Source organism: Bubalus bubalis, chromosome 2 (assembly GCF_019923935.1).
Source record: "Bubalus bubalis isolate 160015118507 breed Murrah chromosome 2, NDDB_SH_1, whole genome shotgun sequence".
NCBI lineage: Eukaryota > Metazoa > Chordata > Mammalia > Artiodactyla > Bovidae > Bubalus > Bubalus bubalis.
In genome coordinates, this window is record NC_059158.1 from 140,610,776 (window position 1) to 140,635,783 (window position 25,008).

Consider the following 25,008-nt stretch of genomic DNA (forward strand, 5'->3'; position numbering starts at 1 on the left):
ATCTCCCTGACCCAGGAATGAAACCCAGGTCTCCTACACTGCAGGCAGATTCTTCGCCGTCTGACCCACAAGGGAAGCACAATGTCAGTTAGAAATGGTAAAAGACATCTTTACCATGCTTGTGTTCTTAGGGGGCAAATATTCAGTCTTTCCATTAAAAATAATGTTAGTTATGGGTTTTTCACAGATGTCCTTTATCAGGTGGAAGAACCTATTGAGGTTCTATTTTGTTGAGTTCTTTCAAATGCTGTCTCTGGGTCTATTAATATGATCAAGTAATTTTTGCTTTTTATTCTATTGCTATGGATTATAATGTTAATTGAACTTCTGTGACAAAGATTGAGAAATGCTGCATAGGAATGCTCTGATGTATTCAGCTTATAATGATTCAAGTGTTAATTAATATTTCCTTTTGATTTTATTACTAAGGTAAAGCAGAATAGAAATTTAATAAAGATTGTAACCTTGCTGAAAAAAAAAATGTGAAAACAATCTTGCATTCCTGGGACAAATTCTACTTTGTCAAGGTGTTTAATTCTTTATTGTATGTTGCTGGATTTGGCTTCCAAGTATTTTGTGGAGGATTTATTATGTTTCTAACTGATATTTCCCATCCTCTTCATAGTGGGTAAAGTACAATGCATGCAAATATGGTCAGCCAAATCATTGCATTTGAGAGTTCACTGAGTGTTAAAGATAATTCTTAAGGTCCTGACATGTAGCAATTTGTATTTCGCTAAAGCTTGGATTTTGCCATGCACATGTTTAAATCATATGCTACAAGTGTCACTTAACTAGCAAGATTAGTCAAAAAATAAGCTTTCAAATTCCCAAATAGCTTTATCCTTTAATCTTGTTTTATCAGGCATTTGGGGGGCAAAATTATATGCTAGAGTTCCATACCTCATGTGAAGTTCATTCCTCTCAATGTCCAGTTCTGGTAGAAGCTTATTAAAACACACCAAAAAACACCTGTCCAAAACCAAGAAAAATTGAAAAGAATTAAAACATTTATTGGAATCTCTCAAAAAATATCAGATGGGATCCAATTCAAATCCCAACAACAAAAAAACTTGTTAAAATCATCACCCCTCTCCCATTCTTTTCCATTAAATTCCTCACAGGAACCAATTTTAAGATTTCCAGTATCCATTTATTTTACCTTTTAGTAAAGAAATAGCACATATGTGGCCCACAGGCCATATTTGGCCTATGCATACATTTAATTTGATACATGTTTTAAAAATAAATTTAATTTGTTGTCAACATTGGTAAATTGAGAAATGATACATAAAAATCTGATATATCTGATGTCCCTTGAAAAATCTGAAAGTTTGGCTAAATGTTGCCTTCATTTTATAACTGGTGGGTGGTAAACAGTGACTGCCTCCTTCAAATATGACATGTCCTTTCAATCTGCTACTGTCTTTACCACTCCCTATTATATTACAGAGGATCAGTTTTATTATTTATGATGTAGGCCTATCCTCTGTAGACACTGGAGTTTGTGACCTTTTAATGCTGTTATTTTCAATGTAAATTAGTTTTTCTAGGATTCCTTTCAATTTTGCAACTTTTTCTATTTATTATATTAAGTTGTAAAACAAAAGTTCTGAGAGTCCGAAGGACTGCTTGAGAACTGTCAAGAGTCCAGAGATGAGCCATGGCCTTCTGGGCACTATAAGCATAATAAAATCCTTGTAGAGATCTCTGTTAGAAAGGAGGGGTAAACTCAAACAACTGGTTACAGTAGCTTTGTATATGTAAGACATCTAGCAAAAAAGGAAAGTGCAGCTCTCAGAAAGAATAAAGAGAAAGTAGGGCTGTCTGTGCTCATGATTGTTAGAAAAGTTGTTGCTGTTTAGTCACTAAGTTGTGACCAACTCTTTTGAGATCCCATAGACTGTTGCCTGCCAGGGTCCTCTGTGCCATAGGATATCCTAGGCAAGAATACTGGAATGGGTTGCCATTTCCCTCTCCAGGCGATCTTCCCAACCCAGGGATTCAGCCACATCTCCTGAATTGGTAGGTAGATTCTTGACTACTGAACCACCTGGGAACCCCCTGTCAGAAAGTACATGTGTGCTAAGTCACTTCAATTGTGTCCAACTCTTTGTGACCCCATGGACTGTAGCCTGCCAGGCTCCTCTATCCTTGGGATTTTCCAGGCAAGAATACTGGAGTGGGTTCCCATTTCCTAGACCCAGGGTTCCCAGGGATCAACTCAAGACTCTTATGTCTCCTGCAACAGCAGATAGGTTCCTTATCACTAGTACTACCTGGTTAGAAAAGTAGTGATTTACAAAATAGGAAAAAAGAAGAGGGGATGGAGAAAGAAAATAGGTATTACAATAATATTAATGCGACCTATGAGAAGGAATTACAATGTTAATAACTTACCTTAAATGACACAATTCATACAGACATATGATGGAGAGTTATTACTTTTTCCAGAAGTGGCTCCTGTAGGGTTGTGTAAATTTTTCACTGTGGGGGGAAAATCTTGTGCTTACTTTAGTCTGTTTCTTTATTCTGCCCTTTAAATCTTTATTTGTATTTCTCATAGACTTTAATTACCATAGAGTTACTGAAACAACTGTATATTTAATGGTTACTACAATTAATACTCTTTCTAAAACATAAGAACTCCCCATCTCTATCAAGAGTGACAGACAATTAAAAGGTCAATCTAAAAATAAGAGCAAAAAAGTCAAAATTTGCATTTGGAGTATGTGAACATGTTTGAGCTTTTGGATTATATTTCAGTACCTTCTACCTAACAAAAGATAGTAATGTGATTCACAGAATAGGATGGATGCTGATGGCCAAAATATGGTTCAGTTCAGTTCAGTTCAGTCGCTCAGTCCTGTCTGACTCTTTGCCACCCCATGAATCACAGCACGCCAGACCTCCCTGTCCATCACCAACTCCTGGAGTTCACCCAAACTCATGTCCAATGAGTCGGTGATGCCATCCAGCCATCTCATCTTCTGTCGTCCCCTTCTCCTCCTGCTCCCAATCCCTCCCAGCATCAGAGTCTTTTCCAATGAGTCAACTCTTCATATGAGGTGGCCAAAGTATTGCAGTTTCAGCTTTAGCCTCAGTCCTCCCAAAGAACACCCAGGACTGATCTCCTTTAGAATGGACTGGTTGGATCTCCTTGCAGTCCAAGGGACTCTCAAGAGTCTTCTCCAACACCACAGTTCAAAAGCATCAATTCTTCAACACTCAGCTTTCTTCACAGTCCAACTCTCACATCCATACATGACCACTGGAAAAACCATAGCCTTGACTAGATGGACCTTTGTTGCCAAAGTAATGTCTCTGCTTTTGAATATGCTATCTAGGTTGGTCATAACTTTCCTTACAAGGAGTAAGCGTCTTTTAATTTCATGGCTGCAGTCACCATCTGCAGTGATTTTGGACCCCAAAAAATAAAGTCTGACACTGTTTCCACTGTTTCCCCATCTAATTCCCATGAAGTGATGGGACTAGATGCTATGATCTTAGTTTTCTGAATGTTGAGCTTTAAGCTAACTTTTTCACTCTCCTCTTTCACTTTCATCAAGAGGCTTTTTAGTTCCTCTTCACTTTCTGCCATAAGGGTGGTGTCATCTGCATATCTGAGGTTATTGATATTTCTCCCAGCATTCTTGATTCCAGCTTGTGCTTCTTCCAGCCCAGCGTTTCTCATGATGGACTCTGCATAGAAGTTAAATAAGCAGGGTGACAATATACAGCCTTGACGTACTCCTTTTCCTATTTGGAACCAGTCTGTTGTTCCATGTCCAGTTCTAACTGTTGCTTCCTGACCTGCATATAGGTTTCTCAAGAGGCAGGTCAGGTGCTCTGTTATTCCCATCTTTTGAAGAATTTCCCACTGTTTATTGTGATCCACAGTCAAAGGCTTTGGCATAGTCCATAAAGCAGAAATGGATGTTTTTCTGGAACTCTCTTGCTTTTTCCATGATCCAGCAGATGTTGGCAATTTGATCTCTGGTTCCTCTGCCTTTTCTAAAACCAGCTTGAAATATGGTTATATATTCATTATTATATAATTAGCCTCTGCTTCTTTTTAACAAGCAGTAGATAGATTTATTTAGTAATAATAAATACTTTTGATTGGTCACACTATTATGATGTCTTGTGGAACTCAATAATTTAGAGTAGGCTAGCATATTACACAGGAGAGGCAATGGCACCCCACTCCAGCACTCTTGCCTGGAAAATCCCATGGATGGAGGAGCCTGCTGGGCTGCAGTCCATGGGGTCGCTAAGACTCAGACACGACTGAGCGACTTCACTTTCACTTTTCACTTTCATGCATTGGAGAAGGAAATGGCAACCCACTTCAGTGTTCTTGCCTGGAGAATCCCAGGGGCAGGAGAGCTTGGTGGGCTGATGTCTATGGGGTCACACAGAGTCGGACACGACTGAAGTGACTTAGCAGCAGCAGCATATTACACTGCTATGAAGTTACTTACATATGGGGAATATATAAGAAAATTACATTTTATCATTTGCTCATTTGTGCTATTTCAAGGCTATTAATACTTGATATATAGAGTAAAGAAAACAGTATGTGTACTCAAGCACACACATATATAGACTCAGAACAGTTAATATATGAAATGACTAGTTCAATCCCTGGTCTATAGTATGCCTCAATAAGTGTTGGCTGTAATATTTTAAATTCTCACTAATATTCTCTCCCACAAGATTTTTTAGAGTTCCTTGCCTCACAAGCACTTGAGTTTAGAATACTGGACTCTGTCTTCCCTTCTCTGTCTTTAGCATACATTTTGCCAAACCTTATTCATACATAGAGCTTTCCTGGTGGCTCAGTACTAAAGAATCCACCTGCCAATGCAAGAGACACTGGTTTGATCCCTGAGTCAGGAAGATCACCTGAAGAAGAAAATGGCAAACCACCCCAGGATTCTTGTCTGGAAAATCCCATGGGCAGAGGAGGCTGGTGGGTTACAGTCAATGGTGTCCCAAAGAGTTGGACACAACTTAGTGACTAAACAACAATAGCAATTTATTTATAAACAACTGGCCACAGATTAATATATCCCCACGGAAAAGAAATGCAAAAAAGCAAAATGGCTGTCTGAGGAGGCCTTACAAATAGCTGTGAAAAGAAGAGAAGTGAAAAGCAAAGGAGAAAAGGAAAGATATAAGCATCTGAATGCAGAGTTAAAAAGAATAGCAAGAAGAGATAACAAAGCCTTCCTCAGCGATCAATGCAAAGAAATAGAGGAAAACAACAGAACGGGAAAGACTAGGGATCTCTTCAAGAAAATTAGAGATACCAAGGAAACTTTTCATGCAAAGATGGGCTTGATAAAGGACAGAAATGGTATGGACCCAACAGAAGCAGAAGATATTAAGAAGAGGTGGCAAGAATATACAGAAGAACTGTACAAAAAAGATCTTCACGACCAAGATAATCATGATGGTGTGATCACTCATCTAGAGCCAGACATCCTGGAATGTGAAGTCAAGTGGGCCTTAGAGAGCATCACTACGAACAAAGCTAGTGGAGGTGATGGAATTCCAGTGGAGCTATTTCAACTCCTGAAAGATGATGCTGTGAAAGTGCTGCACTCAATATGCCAGCAAATTTGGAAAACTCAGAGTGGCCACAGGACTGGAAAAGGTCAGTTTTCATTCCAATCCCAAAGAAAGGCAATGCCAAAGAATGCTCAAACTACTGCACAATTGCACTCGTCTCACACGCTAGTAAGCAATGCTCAAAATTTTCCAAGCCAGGCTTCAGCAATACATGAACCACGAACTTCCAGTTGTTCAAGCTGGTTTTAGAAAAGGCAAAGGAACCAGAGATCAAATTGCCAACATCTGCTGGATCATGGAAAAAGCAAGAGAGTTCCAGAAAAACATCCATTTCTGCTTTATTGACTATGCCAAAGCCTTTGACTATGTGGATCACAATACACCGTGGAAAATTCTTCAAGAGATGGGAATACCAGACCACCTGATCTGCCTCTTGAGAAATTTGTATGCAGGTCAGGAAGCAACACTTAGAACTGGACGTGGAACAACAGACTGGTTCCAAATAGGAAAAGGAGTACGTCAAGGTTGTATATTGTCACCCTGCTTATTTAACTTCTATGCAGAGTCCATCATGAGAAACGCTGGGCTGGAAGAAGCACAAGCTGGAATCAAGAATGCCGGGAGAAATATCAATAACCTCAGATATGCAGAAAGTGAAGAGGAACCCTTATGGCAGAAAGTGAAGAGGAACTTTCATCAAGGAACTCTTGATGAAAGTGAAAGAGGAGAGTAAAAAAGCTGGCTTAAAACTCAACATTCAGAAAACGAAGATCATGGCATCTGGTCCTATCACTTCATGGGAATTAGATGGGGAAACAGTGGAAACAGTGTCAGACTTTATTTTTGGGGGCTCCAAAATCACTGCAGATGGTCACTGCAGCCATGAAATTAAAAGACACTTACTCCTTGGAAGAATAGTTATGACCAACCTAGATAGCATATTCAAAAGCAGAGACATTACTTTGCCAACAAAGGTCCGTCTAGTCAAGGCTATGGTTTTTCCTGTGGTCAGGTATGGATGTGAGAGTTGGACTGTGAAGAAAGCTGAGCATCGAGGAATTGATGCTTTTGAACTGTGGTGTTGGAGAAGACTCTTGAGAGTCCCTTGGACTGCAAGGAGATCCAACCAGTCCATTCTAAAGATCAGTCCTGAGTGTTCTTTGGAAGGGATGATGCTAAAGCTGAAACTCCAGTACTTTGGCCACCTCATGCGAAGAGTTGACTCATTGGAAAAGACTCTGATGCTGGGAGGGATTGGGGGCAGGAGGAGAAGGGGGCAACAGAGGATGAGATGGCTGGATGGCATCACTGACTCGATGGACATTGAGTCTGAGTCAACTTGGGGAGTTGGTGATGGACAGGGAGGCCTGGCGTGCTGCAATTCATAGAGTCACAAAGAGTCAGACACAACTGAGCGACTGAACTGAACTGAACTGGCCACAGATTGTTGTTGGACATCTACCACATTCCTATTTTTCAAGCTGGTTTTTGAAAACCTAAAAAGCAAATCTCGTTGGTGGCAAACACCAATGACAGGAAATATGTAACAACTAACGCTTTTTCTGTGTCCTGCTCCCTGATGCCAATCAGAGATGCATTAGACTTCATATCTAAATCCCCAAGAATCTAGAAATTTTTGTGTACCTACAAAAAAACTCAAGGGTGTGAGAAAAAGGCATGTAGAAGGGGATGACAGAAGATGAGCTGATTGGATGGCATCACCAACTCAATCAACTTGAGTGTGAGCAAACTCCAGCCGATGGTGAAGGATGGGAAAACCTGGAGCGCTGCAGTCCATGGGGTCAGAAAGAGTGGACACGACTGAGCGACTGAACAACAACAAGACTTCCCACAGATTTCTCTAAGAGGACAGAAGTACTCTAATGTCTTCGGGGTTGTGTCTCTTTTAAGGCTTCAAGGACTAGGAAAACCTCACCTGAAAAGTTGAGCCTAGAGAAAGGGAAGCAAGGTTAACTCCAAACTCTACCCCATTACTGGACGCGACTCCCTGCTGCAGCGCTGGTATCACAACTGTTACCCTTTTTGCCGGGGATTCTGGGCTCATTCCCTCGCCTTTTCTCTTCTCAGACCTTTCCCCAGACTTCCGTTCAAACTTCCCGGCCAGGACAGAATCCACCAATCACAAACGTCCTTCCTCGGACCACGCCCCCTCATGGCCCCCTCCGGGAACCCGAGTCATATTTCGCGCACACCCCTCCTTCCCTTACGCACGCAGCGTGCGGACGTCGGCCTCTGACGCAGTCGTTGCCCCTGGTCCGGCTCCCGCCCAGGTCGCTCCCGCTGACCGTTGGCGCCAGGCTGAAGTTCCTCCCTCAGGCCCACCCCCCACCCTCCGAACCGCTACGGCGGCGGCGACCCATGTTGGGGTTCAGGCTCCTGCGGTCGCCGCCGCTGCTTCTTCTGCTGCCGCAGCTCGGAATCGGAATCGCCGCGTCCAGCTCTCACGCCGGAACCATGAACCTGGGCAGCAACAGCAGCGGCGGCGCGCCCTGCTCCCCCTCGGCCGAGCGGCGCCGGCAGCAGTGCGTGCAGCTGTCCACGGTGCCGGGAGCCGACCCTCAGCGCAGCAACGAGTTGCTTCTGCTGGCGGCGGCGACGACGGCCGGGGAGGGACCAGGACGACGGGACCTCTCTGAGGACCCGGCGAAGGAGGAGGTGCAACCGCCGCCCCAGCATCACGTTCTCTACTTCCCCGGGGATGTGCAGGTAACCCGCGGCCTGCCTGGGCACCTGTTCCTTCCTCTTGTGCATATGCGAATTCTCTAGATTCTTCCCTCCTACCTGGTGCCCGGTTCCTTGCCTCGCCTGAACACACCCACACATATGCTTCGCGGTCTGGCTCTGCGCAATCCAAAACCGCCTCTTCCACGCCCCGACCCCCTCCTCAAAGAGCCCTAGAGGGTAGGTGTCCTTGGAGGGCCGCGACCTCGGAAGAGCCAGCTGTCAGTACAGGTTTCGAGGGAGTGGTATTCAAGACATAGATATGAGACAGTGTGTATTTATTCTATAACTTGGTTTCTCAGGAGGGTGTTGGGGGAGCAGGAGACAGAGAAATGGCTTTTAAATTAGTATGTAGTGTTCAAAAAACGCTGGCAGTTCTTAAAAAGCAAACAGAAAACCTAGTACTATGGTGTGACACTCTTAGTAACACTAAGAAAGGGAGAGTGGGTGGCAGAAAAGGGACAGTAATTGCTAAGCATGGCAATACTTTGATGCTCACCTAAATTCTGTGCTTTTGTTTTTGTGTGAGATTCTGTTTTTATTACTAATTTTGCGGCTGCAGATAAATATTCATAGATAGGTTGTGTCTTAATCTAGATCTTTATCTAGAACTGCTTTGTCTTGAGTGGGTAGCCATTATATGTGACTGACTATATGCACTTCAAGATTTCTAATTTGAACAACTAAGCAGGAAGAGCTTCCATTAGTTGAGAGACAAGAAGATGAAGACTACAGGAAGAGCAAGTTTAGTGGCAAAGAGATTTTAGATTGGCAGTATCTATTAAATGTTCAAAAGGAAATGCATATGTGTAACTAGCAAGTCTAAAGTTGCAGGAATAAGTCTAGGCTAGAACCCAAATGTTGAAGGTTGTCAGAATATAGGTAGTATGTAAAGCCAAGAGACCAAGAAAGAGATCACAAAGGGAGTAAAGGTAGTCAGGAAAGGTCTAAGAACTGAGTGCTCCAGTACTCCCCAGTCATTGAGTTTATCAGAAAGATAAGAAAGGAGTGTAACTTATTGGGTATTCACATATTTAATCCTCATTGATATTATACATCATTATTCCCATTTTGTAGTTGAGCTGGCTGCAACACAGATTTAACAACTGGCCAGATATTTCATAGCTAAATGTGCAGAATCAGGGATTAAACCTAGGCGATCTGGCCTCAGAGCTTTTGATGCATTATTCTCTATTTCTTCCCTAAGATACCTGCGTTTTTGGAGAACTTCATACTCTGCATAAATCAACAGTATATCACTGTCCAAAAAGCTAATGGAATCTCGGGCTATGTAAAGAAATGGATGAGGTCAAAATGAAAGGAGGTATTAGACTAACTATATTTAGCACTTTATAGACTTCATCTGAAGATATGTGCTATATTCCGATTGGCACTCTTTAAAAACCTTTAGTGGGCATGCAGTGAAGGCTAGTTACCATTATTATCATCGTCATTGTTATTATAGGTGCACGCTGCAGCTGGCCCACAAAACTCGGGAAGTCACTGTCAGCAGTGCCATGCTGATTTGCCAAACTGAGCAAAAGGGCATCAACTGAGTAAATTAAGTTCCTTCTCTTAAACTGAAATACTTGATTTTTTTCATAGTTTTGATTAGCAGCCAACTAGACCAGTCAGTTATTTGGAGAGCAAGAGAAAAAACTATATATACCTTCATCATTATCTGACTCCAGGAATAGTTTGTTAGCATATTGTTTTAAAGCATTAATTTCAAAAACAATAAACTAATTGTTGCACGGTTTAAGAAACACATCCAGCTTTATTTTAGCTTTACCTGTGTATACTAGCACTACCCAAGAGAACTTTCTGTGATGGTGGGAATGTTCCATGGAAATGCTCTGTATTTGCCCCATGACAGCATACAAAAACCTTAGGGGCTACTGCGGACTTGAAATGCAGCTAGTGCAATTCAAAAACTGGACTTTTTAATTCTAAATTTAATTAAATAGCCACATGTAGTTATCCTTTTGTCCACTCGATACATCAGCATATAAAGTGTCTTTACCTTCTAAATGTATCTAGAAGTGACAATAATTATTTAGAAATCTTAAGTCAAATCATACCACACCTCTGCTGAAAACTCTCCACAGCTTCCGATGGCACTTAGAGTAAAAACCAGAGTCCTCTTGATGGCCTGCAAGGTGCTTCGCTATATTTACCTTTCCCACCCTGTAGCTTCTGTTTTTTTAGGCGCCTCACTTAGGCATGCAAGATCTAAGTTCCTTGACCAGAGCTCCAACCTGTGGGACCCCTGCAGTGGAAACGCGAAGTCTTAACCACTGAACTGCCAGGGGATTCCCATCCCTTGGCTTTTTTGACTGTCTCCCCAGAAGGCTCAGCCACACTGACCTTATTGCTCATGTTAGGCACACTTGACCCCAAATGCTTTGCCCATACTGCCTGGAACACTCTTTTTGCAGATGTCTGGAAGGATTCATTACTTCCCCTTTCAGTTGCTCAAAAGCTGCCTTCACAGTGAGGCCTTTTCTGACCATCCTATTTAATAATCATACATGTGCACAGGATCTCTGTCAACTTTCTCTTTTGTTTTTATCCATTTCATTTACTATTTTAGTTATTCATCTTGTTTTTCATCTGTCTTCCACTAGTATGATGAAAGATTCATGTATGTTTTCTTTACTGTTACATCTGTGATGCTTAGAGAGTGTCATGAAGTAGGTGTTCAGTAGATAGCTTCTTGAATGAATAAATGTATATAAGTTCCTTTGAGCAATGCCTTAAGTGCTACTTGGTTGTTATTATATGAAGTGCTTTTAGGTTCAGATTTCCTTATCTGTGCACTTGATTCTTTTAAGTCTAATGTTTATCCTTATGAAATTTACCCTGTTCATACAGCTCATCTTTTTAGTGTATGGATCCTTTCAGAACTCTTATTTCCATTTATATCACATATAGATTAAGTAAGCATTCTTTCTATGTCTTTATTTTTAATTTGGATAAATATTGAACAGAATAGGGCCAACAGAACTTTGTAGGATACCTTTAGAAGTTTTGCCTTATCTTAACACAAGATTCATAATTTGGGGTTAATTGGATCTGGTTGACAGTGTAATTTTAAATCCTAATTACCATTACCTTTTTGATGTTCTTCTTGTAGTCATCTTTTATTTTATATCCTTTTTTATGCCACACTTGTCCTTTTATCATTTGAATTACAGGAAAGTTGAGGCCACAGTAATTAACTTTTCTTTAGGTACCTCTTGATGTGTTTCTTATCAGTAATGATTTTGGAGGGGGATCAGAATTTTTTTAAGTAGGTATTTTCCAATTTTCTTGTGTTTCTTGCTTTTTAAATCCTCAGGATATAGAATTGTACTTACCTCTTTTTTTAAGTTTACAATTTGATGAATTTTGACAAGTACAATTATGTAACCATCAAAACAAACATATAACCCAATATATCCATTACCCCTAAAGAGACCCCTGTGCCCTACTCCAATCAGTTTTCTCAGCCACAGGCAATCACTGATCTGCTTTCTTTCACTATAGTTTTGCCCTTCTAGATTTTCATTAGTTAGGAATCATGTATGTAGTCTTGTCTTTCTGGCTTCTTTCACTTAGTAGTCTGGCCTCTTTCACTTAGTCTAATGCTTCTGAAGTTCATTCTCTGTGGTCTCTATCAGGAGATTATTTCTTTTTAATGCCAAGTAGTTTTCTGTGTGTGGGCATATGATATAGTTACCCATTCAGTAGTTCATAAACATTTGGGTCATTTCCAATTTTAGCTTTTAAAAACTTATGCCTTCCTAAACAGTAGGATATATAGATGAGCATGTCCTAAGTGTATGTCTTGGTGAGTGGGAAAAGACTCACTTCTCCTGTGTGACTCTCCTTTACTTCTTACACTGTTATCACACTCAGGACATTTCTAACAATAGACCCCCCACACCAAACAATTCTCTACACCACCAGTTAGGTATCTTATAATTCAGTTCAATTCTAGAGTTATCCAGTCTCCAGTATCTACCTGCAATTAATGTCAGATTCCACATCTTAAGGCCTCAGTCCCACAGGTCTGTTCCCCTCCCTACTTCATATGCCAGTCACAAGTCTCAGGTTGTCACCTGAACTCATGACTGACCAGCAATAGATTGAGGTTTAAACAGTCCACTCCTTGGGTTCAGTTAGTTGCTAGAATGGCTCACAGAACTTTGGAAAACAATTTACACTGTTTACCTATTTATTCTGGAAGGATATGATAAAGGATACAGGTGAACGTTCAGGTGCAAGAGATGCATGGGGAAAGGTACGTGAGAAGAGGTGCAGCACTTCCATGCTCTCTCTGAGTGCACCGCTCTCCCAGCACCTTCGTGTGTCACCGGCCTGGAAGCTTCCCGAACCTGTACTTTGGAGATTTTTATGGAGGCTTCACTGCATGTGTATGACCAGTCATTAACTTTATTTCCAGCCCCTCCTGGGAGAATGGGAAGTGGAGCTGAAAGTTTCAAACTTCTGATCATGTCTTGGTCTTTCTGGTGACCATCCTCTGTCACCCATGAAGTTTCAAGGGTTTTAGGAGCTCTGTGCCAGGAACCATGGGCAGACACACATACGCATGCATTCTACTATTTCTCATCTGATTGATGAGAAACCCTGGGGTTTCATGTGCTTGTCAAGCAGCCTTCTCAGGCTGGTTCCTGTTAACGGTCCTTCTAGCTTGCTTGAACACAGGATGTCCGCTTTATGCTCAGTGAAGATAACCCCTTGACCCATCTTTTTATGCAAGTACAGCTTGTAGCTTATATAGCTTTCCTCACGCTGGTATAAGAGTGGTCCACCTAATTAAGTCTTTATCATGGAGATACATGGCAAGTTTCCCTGAAAATCCTTGGTACCAGTACTTCAGTACCAGTATGGGGTGGGCCTTTACATTTTTGCAGGTCAGCCAGCATCATTCTTTGGAGTAAGCACCAGGTAGTCTCTCCAGGAGATTCTCTGGCCACCCGCCTCACTGGGGATGAAGAGAATCAAGCCGCCTACCCTTTAACCCCTACAAGGAGAGTAAGTGCATTCCATTCCCAACTGGGATGAAAGCTCTCTCAGAAGAACCTTCCTGCATTCTTCCACCTCTTCTATAGACTGGCCTTGGGTAGTAGCCTGGGTTGCAGAACTGGTTTTGACAACCTGTTAGCAAGTCCTTAGGGGCTGTCTGGTCTCTGTTTTTAGAAGTGCTTATCCATTGTTCTTCTGGGCTTCTTAGACACAAGAGTAACAATTTTATTTTTACATTTTAATACACACAGTTATGAAGTATGAGCATTTTCTTCCTCTGATCATGTAATGTGGGGCTAATCAAAGAAAACACAAAGTTTTTAGGTTTACCATCTCCTGTGTGGTAGAGACTAAACAAAGTCATAGAATCTTGTTCATTTTAGCTCATTTACTAAATAACTATATGTAATAAAAACAGCTGTGTGGTTGGTAGGGCCTATTTTCCTTGGCTGTAAAAAGAGTTTAGGTATTTGTGCTTTCTTTTGTATTTGACATTTATATCTAATTATGAATCCATAGAATAATTCAGTGTTGGCTCTGTTCTTCCCAACGAATATTTGGGTATCTTTATGAAGACTTGACTAATATTCCTCCTACTTCAGACATAATAGGAATTCCACTTCATAATTCTGGAATTTCTAACTAATACTGCAAAACTGAACTCAGATATTTATGGAGCTTTCCCTAATTTCCCAGAACATGGTTAGAGTCTCCCTTCCTCTGTGTCCTCCCACAGATATCCCTGTTTTACAGCAATAACCATATTACCTTGTAATTGCTTATCTGTCTCTCCCACTGGACTTTGTTCTTGAGGGACTATGCCTTACTCATCTTTGCATTCCCAGAACTGTGCTTAGTGCCCCCCAAATGTCAGTTGATGAATATATGAAGAAATGGAAATCAAAGTTTAATAGGCAAAGTTTTTAGTTTGTATTGGAGACATGTTGCTTCCCTTTCTGATGATACCCATGTGTGCATATGCATGCCCACCTACACTCCTCCCCGAGGGATATTTCCTTTCATGTCCATCCCTCTCTTCTTTACATTGGTGCCTGAATTGCAGATTGTTTAATTCTTTGGAAGATAGGGTTCTGTATAGAAAAAGAGGGTAGATTTCTTATAGGTAGGGACAAGGGAAAGGGCCCAAATTTGCTTTCTCACTGAAATAAAATAAGTATTTATCCAAAAAACAGGATTTAGATGAGCCCTTTCAGATCTAAGCTCCTATGATAATTTTACATCTCACAAATCTGGATGTGCAGAAGGCAGTAGCAGAATCCATAAAAAATGATAGCCTTCTGGGAATAGATATTTTTTTAACATATATGACAAGCTTAATATTAATGAGATACAAACTGTTAAGAACTTGAGCATCCTGTTGGGAAAGTTACTGAAGAATATGAACAGAGAATTAACAAAAAAATGAAAATTGCCAGCAAGCATAGAAAAATATTCAACCTAATTAGGAATGAAAATATGCAAATTAAATCAAAAGTAAGACATCATTTTATCTTAGTAGCAGAGATTTTTTTTAAAAAATTAATGCTAATAGTCAGTGTAGGTAAGGATATGAGAAAATAAGCTCTTGTATACTTCTAGGGGAGTAGAAATTGGTATTAATCTTCCTGACAGGAAGTCTAGAAATTATACAAATCTATACTTATTGATGAGGAATTGTGCCTGTAACATTTTAAAGTGAAAACTCTATGTATAATTTTGTTGAGGGAAGAAATAAACTTAAAAACATTCTTGTATATGTGTATGTATACTAAAGAACACTGGAATTCTAGACACCAAAATTTTAATAGTGATTGTTTCTAATGAAGGTTTTATGGATCGGTGGTTTTTCTATTTTCCTTATACTTTTATATATAGACTTTATATATATAAATTTTTGTAGTATTACTTTTATTAGACTTAATTTTTTCACAGAAAAATGTGCGTATTGCTAAAAATTCAGTTTATTCAAGATTATACATTGAAAAGTAAGTCTCCTTTTCATCCCTTTGAATGACTGAAGGCAGTTTCTGATTTTCCATTCCTATGGCTAACCATTGTTGGGGAATTCCCTGGTGGTCCATTTGTTAGGACTGTATGCTTTCACAACCAGGGGCCTTTGTTGTATATCTGGTCATGGAACTAAGATCCCACAAGACTTCCCAGGTGGCGCTAGTGGTAAAGAACCTGCCTGCCAATGCAGGAGATATGAGACTTGGATTTGATCCCTTGGTTGGAAAGATCCCCTGGAGAAGGAAATGGCAGTCTACTCCAGTAATTCTTGCCTGGAGAATCCCATGGACAGAGGAACCTGGCAGACTACAGTCCATGGGGTCACAAAGAGCCAGCCATACATGACTGAAGTGACTTAGCACACATGGAGGGCTGACTATTGTTACTGATTTATATGTCCTTCCAGAAACAGTCTGTGCTGATGCAAACTTTTTTTCTTTAAACACAAATGATAGTTTATCAGTACAGGGGGTTTTTAGCCTTTATATTACAAAACATATGAGTACTTATAGAGCTGCCTCATTCTTCTAGAGCAGGAATAAATGTCCTTATACATATTTATTTATGCATATGTGCAAGTATAGCTCTGAGATAAATTCCTAGAATTAGAATAACTAGGTCAAAAGAGAAGTGCATTTAAAAATGTTTGGTGTATGATTGATTGTTATAAATAAGGAAAAGTTACAGTTCTCTTTCTCTTTTTTACACCCCCATATCCAGTCCATTAGCAAATGCTGTTGCTGACTTGAAAAAAGGCACATGAGTTGCGAGTTGTTTTATTAGGGGCAAAATGAGGACTACAGCCCAGGAAACAGCATTTCAGATAGCTCTGAGGCACTGCTCCAAAGAGGTAGAGGGAAGGTCGGTATAAATGTGGTTTTAGTGAAAGGGAAGTACATGCAATCAATCACATTTTCTGCAGAAGGTTTCTGCTAGTCACTAGGATCAGTCATCACCATGAAGGGTTTTAGTGCTTTTGTAGATACGAGGAGATGCAAGAATTGGGCTCATAAAATCAGCTCCTAAAAATACCTAACTATCTGAAGACCCATTCTGCCAGTTTTTCCCGAAGCACAGAGTGTCTCATTTCCGCTTTCCATCCTGAACTCTTTCCAGGGAGTGTTCAAGTCAGCAGCTGCAGTGGCACCTGAGTTAATCCTTATAGAGGTAGATGACAAGTGCCAATTTGTAGTTGACACTGTTGATTCTGCCTTCAATATATATTCAGAATCTGACTGGTTCCTGCCACCTTTTACTTCTAATACCACTCTGGTTCAAGCCACATTCTCTAATTGGGCTTATACTTCAGTAGCCACCCACTGCTCTCCCTGCTTCAGACTGTTGCCCCTTTGCACATAGGAGTCAGATTATTCCTTGCAAGGCAGATTATATCAGCCATTTACCTCACACCCTATCAGACTAAAGACCTCAGGGTATCTTACAAGGCATGATTAGCACCTCCCCTCTTCCCCACCAGGGGCTTTCCTGATAGCTTAGTTGGTAAAGAATCCACCTGCAATGCAGGAGACTGCAGTTCAATTCATGGGTCAGGAAGATCTGCTGAAGGGATAGGCTACCCACCCCAGTGTTTGGGGGCTTCCCTTGTGCCTCATCTGGTAAAGAATCTGCTTGCAATGCAGGAGACCTGGGTTTGATCCCTGGGTTGGGAAGATCCCTTGGAGAAGGGAAAGGCTATCCACTCCAGTATTCTGGCCTGGAGAATCCCATGGTCCATATAGTCCATTGGGTCACAAAGAGTCAGACACGACTGAGCGACTTTCTCTTCTTCCCCAACAATCTCTGTGACCCTCATGATCACTTTTGCACCTTCACTTCACTGGTGGAACACTGGTCTCACTGCTGTATCTTAGTTACATCAACCATGGTTCCACTTCAGGTCATTAGGTCCTTTTGCAGTTCCTTGTGCCTGAAATATTCATGACTCACTCCCTCAGCTCCTTCAGGTCCTTCTCAACTGTTGCCTTAGTGGAGACTACCCTGTGTTTTAAATAATAATCTTTCACCCTCTCCAAAACTCTGCAGCCCTTTTCCTCTACTTTTGTTACATTCCATTGCACTTAACCACCTTAAAATATCTTGTGCTGTCTAGCTAGTAGCTACTTGTAGCTGTTGTCCATTTGAAATTTACTCTAATCAAAGAAATATATTTTAAATTGCATTTAACTTTAAATTTAAATCTAAAAACTGTTCCTCAGTTCAGTTCCTAGAAAACTTTTTTAAGTGTATTTGAGCAACTTGGGTATGTGAATCTACTTTTGCAGCTGTAAATCTTATGAAATCTAAATTCAGATCAAGTATTTCCGATGAAAATTTAGCACCCAAATTGAGATGTGTTATAAGTGTAAAATATACACTAGATTTCAGAAACTTAGAAAAAGAAATGTAATAATTTCAGTACTTTTTATTTTATGTTGGTTACATGTGGAAATAATGTTACACGTGGATGTATGGGGCTCGATAAAATATATTATTTAAAAATAATTTGGGATTTTCCTAGCAGTCCAGAGGTTAAGACTCCATGCTTCCACTGCAGGGAGTATGGATTTGATCCCTGGCTAGAAACTAAGATCCCGCATGCCGGAGGGCACAGCCCCCCCAAAAAGAAAAAAATTCATCTGTTAATGTCTTACTTTTTAATGTAGCTACTAGAAAATTTTATGTGTGGCTCACTGTATTTCCGTTGGAGGGTGCTGTTCTGTTGACTTACAGAGTTGTTTATTACGTATCTCTATATTAGAATGTGCACTCTCTGTGGGCAGGGGTTTTATCTGTTCTGATCCATGACTGTCCAGGAGGTATCCAGTATATTTTATAGAATAAATGAATTTGAATGAATTTCCCTTTTTTAAGGATATTATGAATAAAAGTTAAAAGGAAAACCAAATTTACATACATGTCCTAGAATGTAAACAAAAAGTATTAATATATCAAGAGTACTTATAAATAAATAGGATGCAAATTTAAAAAGGCAAAACAGGCACAGTAGAAATCTAGATAACTAATAAATATATGAACAAAATTCATTTAAATTTTTAATAAAAATTAGAATAAGTTATCCTGTGCCAATGAAATTTAACAAAGATAAAAGAAAAACTATACATACTTCTTTGAAAGACAGTATTGTAGTCTATATAATCAATCTTAAACTACGAATATTCTTGAACCTAGTTTCTCCACATCTAGGAATTTATTTTTAAGGATGTAATCACAGTAATGTTCACTGTAGCTCTGTAATACTAAAATCTTACAACCAGGAAGTAATAAATAGATTTATAGTTTTCATTTTGAGTACATTAACCATAGGTCATTATAATGTACCAACTTCCTCCACAATAAAAATGGGAAACTAATTTTGTGGAAATAATTTTATATAAATGTGTAATGTTTATCTTTTTTACTTTCAGAATTACCATGAAATTATGACTCGTCATCCTGAGAATTATCAGTGGGAAAACTGGAGTCTAGAAAATGTTGCCACCATCTTAGCCCACCGGTTCCCCAATAGTTATATTTGGGTGATAAAGTGTTCCCGAATGCATTTGCACAAATTCAGCTGCTATGACAATTTTGTGAAAAGCAATATGTTTGGTGCTCCAGAACACAGTACTGACTTTGGAGCTTTTAAGCACCTTTACACGTTATTAGTTAATGCTTTTAACTTAAGTCAGAAGAGTTTGCTATCAAAAAAGAATGTGAAAGATTCGAATAAGGACTCCAAAGCATCTAATTGTCGATCCACTTCTTCTCATACTACCAATGGTTGCCAGGGAGAAAAAGAGAGGACCTGTGAAAAATCTGATGAGTCTGCTATGAGTTTTTATCCACCATCATTAAATGGTGCTTCTTTTACTTTGATTGGATTTAGTAAAGGTTGTGTTGTTTTGAATCAGTTGCTTTTTGAATTGAAAGAAGCCAAGAAAGACAAGAACATCGATGCTTTTATCAAAAACATAAAAACAATGTACTGGTTGGATGGTGGTCATTCTGGAGGAAGCAACACTTGGATTACTTATCCAGAAGTCTTGAAGGAATTTGCACAAACAGGGATAATTGTTCACACCCATGTAACACCTTACCAAGTACATGATCCAATGAGATCTTGGATTGGAAAGGAGCACAAGAAATTTGTTCAGATACTTGGAGATTTTGGTATGCAGGTGACTAGCCAAATTCATTTTGCAAACGATGCTCCTTCCATAGAGAATCACTTCAGGGTTCATGAAGTATTTTAGACTATAATATTATTAATGTAGAAGAGCAGAAGCACTTTCAGAAAGTGTTATGAATTCAGATAATGAAGATGTAAATTCATAGATGCAGTGTCAGTTTTTTTTCCTGGGCATGGGGGAAGGAAGCACACATTCCTAAAATATGGGTGTAATGTGCAATAATGTTCCTTGTTTGTAAATGTATTTAATTGGGACTGGGTTGGAATTATTTCATTTGAAATTTAAAAGGTGATTTGTGATAATCCTACAAGGAGATATAAGACCCTTAAAAATGAAAAGTTACAATACAGTCCTTATAAAAGGCAGTGAAGATTATTATTGTTGGAAATAGTTTATTTTCTGAGTAATGTTTGAAACTAATTTTGGTGATACTTTAACAGTAAATAGCTCTTTCGGACTCAAAACTTTTGAGTGGAAATACTATCTCTTCAAACAAAGTGAAGGCACACTGATGTTTTCCAGCATTTTGCAATAACTACACCCTGCCTCTTATGTTTATAAACTCATGAAGTTATTCTTCAATGTGCCATCAGTTGTTTTTTCTTAAGAGTCAAAATGTCTTTGTTTCCACATATCCAAGAATATGCAGTAGTACAGAGTTGGTTTTAAAAATATTACACTTAAGCACTGTGGCTTAATTTTTAATTGACAACTTTTGGATAAGACATTTTGGAGTTTCTTAAAATTTGGCAAGAAAACAGTTCTTTTAGAAAATTGTTTCAGATTGAACATAATAGTGTATATTGGGTAAAAATACAGATTTAAAATCATTTCATCCTATCAGTCTTTTGAAAGAGATCAACTTAGGTAAAATGTAATCCTCTACTTTGGTACAGCTCTATTAAAAAGGAGACAGATTCTATAGATCAAAGTCACTGTTTCTCCTGCAGCATGATTTTGTCTGCCAAAAGAAAGCAGTTCTCCTTGGCCAAAATGCAAAATTATATTGCTAAAAGAAAAGTTAAAAGGGAAAGTTTGAAGATACAAATGATTTTATTTTGGCTCAAAAACTGAATTTGCTTAACACTGCTACATAAATTGGGTGAGGTTTCCTTCTGCCCATTTTTCTTGACCTAGATAAATACATTTTGAGAAACCAGGATCTAATAAATGTCAACCAACACTGAAACATAGCTGTGTGATTACAATAAAAGGTTAATGGTCTTCTAAAAATTGTTTATTAATAATTAGCTTTTATGGGTCATGAAATAATTAAGCAGGGAAGTAACATGCTGTTTTCAGATTGAAAAAACAGACTGAAGCTTAATATCTTAATAAGCCAGAGGGTCTCAATATATAAAACAATAATTAAAATGTTAATTTCTTGGTTTCTTCCCAGAATTATATTTTAATGACTTTGTAAGTACATTCCAAATATTCAGACTTATAAGAAAGGATTTTTACTTAACAGATAACTTAAAATTAATATCCCCTAATTCTGTGAATTGCAGAATAGTATCTTTCAATGGTTTTCTAAACGGATAAAGTACAATAGTTTTATGTTGCTTTGGTTTCTTTTAAATACCTGCTGTTTCTTTTGAGACCAAAAATTCCCAGCAAGGAAACAAGTCAGTCTGATTCTAGCATTTTATTTATTACCTTGTCTTAAAACACCATTATTGATTGGATAGCTCCTTTCAATATGTTTTAATAATCCTTGGTTAAATTTATGTATATCTAATGTAAATAGCTAAGTTACTAAGTATTTTAATGCAGGAGGAAGGAAAGGCATTTCTTTTTACGAATTAACTAAAATGGAAAAGTATGACTTTCAATAGAAGGAAGGATTCATTTAAAAATCTGAGGTATTTAAAGATCTGGTCCTTGTAGCTATCCCATCTTAACTATAATTGTTACATGTTGAATGGATATTAAGAATTACTCTCTGGGACACCTGGAATTGCCATTGCATCAAAATGAGACAGTGTTGAAAAGTAGAATTATTTTCTTGAATGAAAATATATTCAAGTTGATCTATACTCAAATATTTTAATACTTAAAAATTTGTTCTTTTTCCACATTTGTTTAAAACTGTTACAAATGTTAGTGTTTCCTTTTGGATTGTGCTTTTGTGTTTGTGTCATGAGTCAATTGAGAAAAGTAGTCAAATAATGTTAAAGTTGTTACCGCCACAGCATGAATGTACAATTGTATTAAATATAATCCACAGAAGTGTATTTGGATGTGTGCTGTATGTTAACTAGATTTGTTTAAAACTTTAGATTGTTACTTAGAAAGCAGCTATTTCTCTCCACTTTGCCAGTTTGGATTTGTTAATGTTTTCATTAATGTCCCTAATTTTTCGTACAAGCAACTTTGAAACCTTTCCTATATAAATACATCTTTCCTTTAAATTGCTCTACAAAAATTAGCATTATTTCCTTCTGTTGGATTTCCTAGAGAACAAAATCTCTCAAAAATAAGTACTTCCTTTTCTGAGCTAATCACCCAAGGTATCTGTATTTCTTTAGCTGTCATCGAGGGACCTGGTTAAAATATGGTGTGATCTGTTTTTCATTTCATTCGTGCAATATCTAAGCCCCATCGAGGGTAAAGAAGGTTTAGGCACAGGATACAGTGTAGACAAAACAGTCCCAGCATGTGAGTATGGAAATGTATAATATATTAAGATTGAAGAGTAATACATGAAACAAAAGATACTATTCTTAAAAGAGCTATTATTCTGTTACACATCATTTAAGGGCTTTTAAGAGAAACCTGCTTTAGAGGATAAGACCTCTGTGAATCCAGGTTGCTCTTTATAAAAGCATAGAGGCCAAGGATCTCTTAGTGGTAGAGACAGCCAGAGTCACTTAGGATGCCATTTTAGTATTCCATTTAATGGAACTTGAAAAAATAGAATATAACTTCGGTGTATTTAAGACACCCAAATAACCGTGGCCTGTATGTGTCAAAAAAGACTTAGGTAACCCCGGCAGAGACATGTATGAGTGCCAATCTGTGTTAGTTCCTCCTGACTGTCTGTTTTTCAGCACAGGGGGCAAGAGTCAGAACAGCAGTTTCAACTCCATCTAGACATGAATCCCTGCTTTCTGCATTTTTGGGGGTGGTCAGCTTACAAATAGATTCAACCTTGATGTCCGTTGGTAAATTTAGATCGGTGAGGAAAGCCTCATTACTGAGGTTCTTTTCAAATGTTCACATACCTGCGGTTCAGAAGGAAGGAAAGATAGGGAAAAAGCCGTGTTGACCTCTAGTTTCCCTTGTTCTAATATTTCATCAGTGACAAGTTTGAAGTTACTGAATAATTAGAATTCAAATGTAATTATGTGCCAAGACAAATACTATTGTTTGTGAAAAGATAATAATTACAATCTTCACCGGGGGTATTTTTAAATTTTATTTTGAAATAGTAATATATACCAGGGCAACAACAAAAAAATCAGATAATAGGTAACTGCAAATTCCAGTCTGCCCATCTGCGTATAACCTCAGAGGTGATCACTAGTTTCCTATGTATCCTTGCAGACTTGGGGCTTCCCAGGTGGCTCAGCGGTAAAGAACCTGTCTGCTAGTGCAAGAGACACAGGTTCCATCCCCCCCAGAGAAGGAAATAGCAACCCAACTCCAGTATTCTTGCCTGGGAAATCCCATGAACAGAGGAGCCTGGCTGTTACAGTCCATGGGGTTGAAAAAGAGTTGGACTTGATTTAGCAACTCAACATCCACACACAGTGTTTACTTACAGCATACGTTTCTTTTATACAAATGCTATCATACTGTACCCATCATTTCAAACTTTTTTTCTCATTTAATTACCTTGGGAAAATACCTTGCCAGTACATACATACACCTGTGTCATTCTTTGACTGCACAGTACTTCTTTGACTGCATACTTAGTCTTTCTTTGTATTCCTTGCCTAGGTAGCAAGCAATGCAGTGAGAAGTTTTGCTAGCAGAGGAAAAAATTCCTATGTGCCCCTTGAACTGTAACCAAAGAATAACTATATAATGTATTCCTAAGTATTTGAGATGAGCTGCACCTAAGGGAGAAAGAATGGAGAATTACTAATCTGGTCACCACAACTATAATTTCAGTTTCTGTCACCCAGCTGTTTGAGCCAGAAAATGATTTAAGCAATCTGCACTGACTAGATGATTTCTAAGATCCCTTTCAGCAACAAAATTCTGAGATTTGGAATTCCTGAGAAGTTGTAACATACTGTGTAATAGTTTACATATTAAAAACATCTCATTTGGTCTCAACCATGTAGGCAAGAAAGATTAAAATACTTTGCATTTAAAATAAAAGACACACTAAAAATTATGACCAGGAAAATAATTTTAAAGCATCCTAAAGGATTCATCTCTAGATATTACAATTTAATGTTGCAATAGGAACCACCTCAATTCTCTCAGCAAAGGAATATAATTAAATGGGAGCCAGCACCAGCCATCAACTATGTGCCTGCCCTTGAGCTATCCCCTTTATTTTTGTAGCAACCCTATAAAGTTCAAGTTTTACTTTAAAGATGAGGAAAGCGTCTTAAAGGATTATATAATTTGACTAAGGTCATCCAGTTTACTTTCCAAGTAAAGTGAATTAAAATGATTATTCATTAGGCAAATTGTAATCTCACATTTACTTCCTAGTGTTCTACATGATTCTGGACATAGGTATTTTGTTGATTCTCTTATTGGCTAACAAAAAGGGCGGGGGGATGGTTATTAAAGAGTGGACATAAATACTGTTCAAACTAAATCGTTTTTTTAATCTTCCTTCCTCAGGGAGAAGACGTCTTTGCTTATCCTAAGAAATAACCAAAGATCAAAATCTAGTAATTAGCTATAAAACAGTTTATTTTCTGACACACTAACTCTGTTGACCTGAGTAACTTCCATCTTTCTTCCCAAAGATGCCTAGGAAGTTTAGAATAATTTTCTTTGTATTTTTCCTTTCTTATTTCTCATGCTGCTGCTGCTGCTAAGTCGCTTCAGTTGTGTCCGACTCTGTGCGACCCCATAGACGGCAGCCCACTAGGTTCCTCTGTCCCTGGGATTCTCCAGGCAAGAACACTGGAGTGGGTTGCCATTTCCTTCTCCAATGCATGCAAGTGAAAAGTGAAAGTGAAGTCGCTCAGTCATGTCCAACTCTTAGCGACCCCATGGACTGCAGCCCACCAGGCTCCTCTGTCCATGGGATTTGCCAGGCAAGAGTACTGGAGTGGGCTGCCATATAATTTACTGTTTAGCTGGTGGTTCAGACAGTAAAGAATTGGCCTCCAATTCAGGAGACCTGGGTTCAATCCCTGGGTCTGGAAGATTCCCTGAAAAAGGGAATGGCTACTGCAGTAGTCTTGCCCAGAGAACTCCACAGACAGAGGAACCTGACAGACTATATAGCCCATGGGGTCACAGAGTCGGACACAACTGAGTG

At 39.0% G+C, this 25,008-nt stretch overlaps 2 protein-coding genes across 4 annotated transcripts in view; one reads left to right on the top strand and one right to left on the bottom strand.

The window, feature by feature from the left end:
* FTCDNL1 (formiminotransferase cyclodeaminase N-terminal like) overlaps positions 1-7,774 on the bottom strand; it is a 163,625-nt gene extending 155,851 nt beyond the window's left edge. For all 3 annotated transcript variants that reach the window (XM_044936977.2, XM_044936971.2, XM_044936963.2), the window contains exons 1-3: positions 7,514-7,774; positions 2,401-2,487; positions 904-972 (exon numbers count right to left, since the gene is read on the bottom strand). The gene's annotated coding sequence lies outside the window, so the exon portion shown is untranslated. The remainder of the gene's footprint in view (positions 1-903; positions 973-2,400; positions 2,488-7,513) is intronic.
* A 66-nt stretch (positions 7,775-7,840) lies between these two features.
* C2H2orf69 (chromosome 2 C2orf69 homolog) lies at positions 7,841-21,964 on the top strand. The gene is made up of 2 exons (XM_006078181.3): positions 7,841-8,304; positions 18,786-21,964. The coding sequence occupies exons 1-2, from the start codon at positions 7,957-7,959 to the stop codon at positions 19,611-19,613; spliced, it is 1,176 nt and encodes a 391-aa protein (XP_006078243.1). The 5' UTR covers positions 7,841-7,956; the 3' UTR covers positions 19,614-21,964.
* Positions 21,965-25,008: the final 3,044 nt, after the last annotated feature.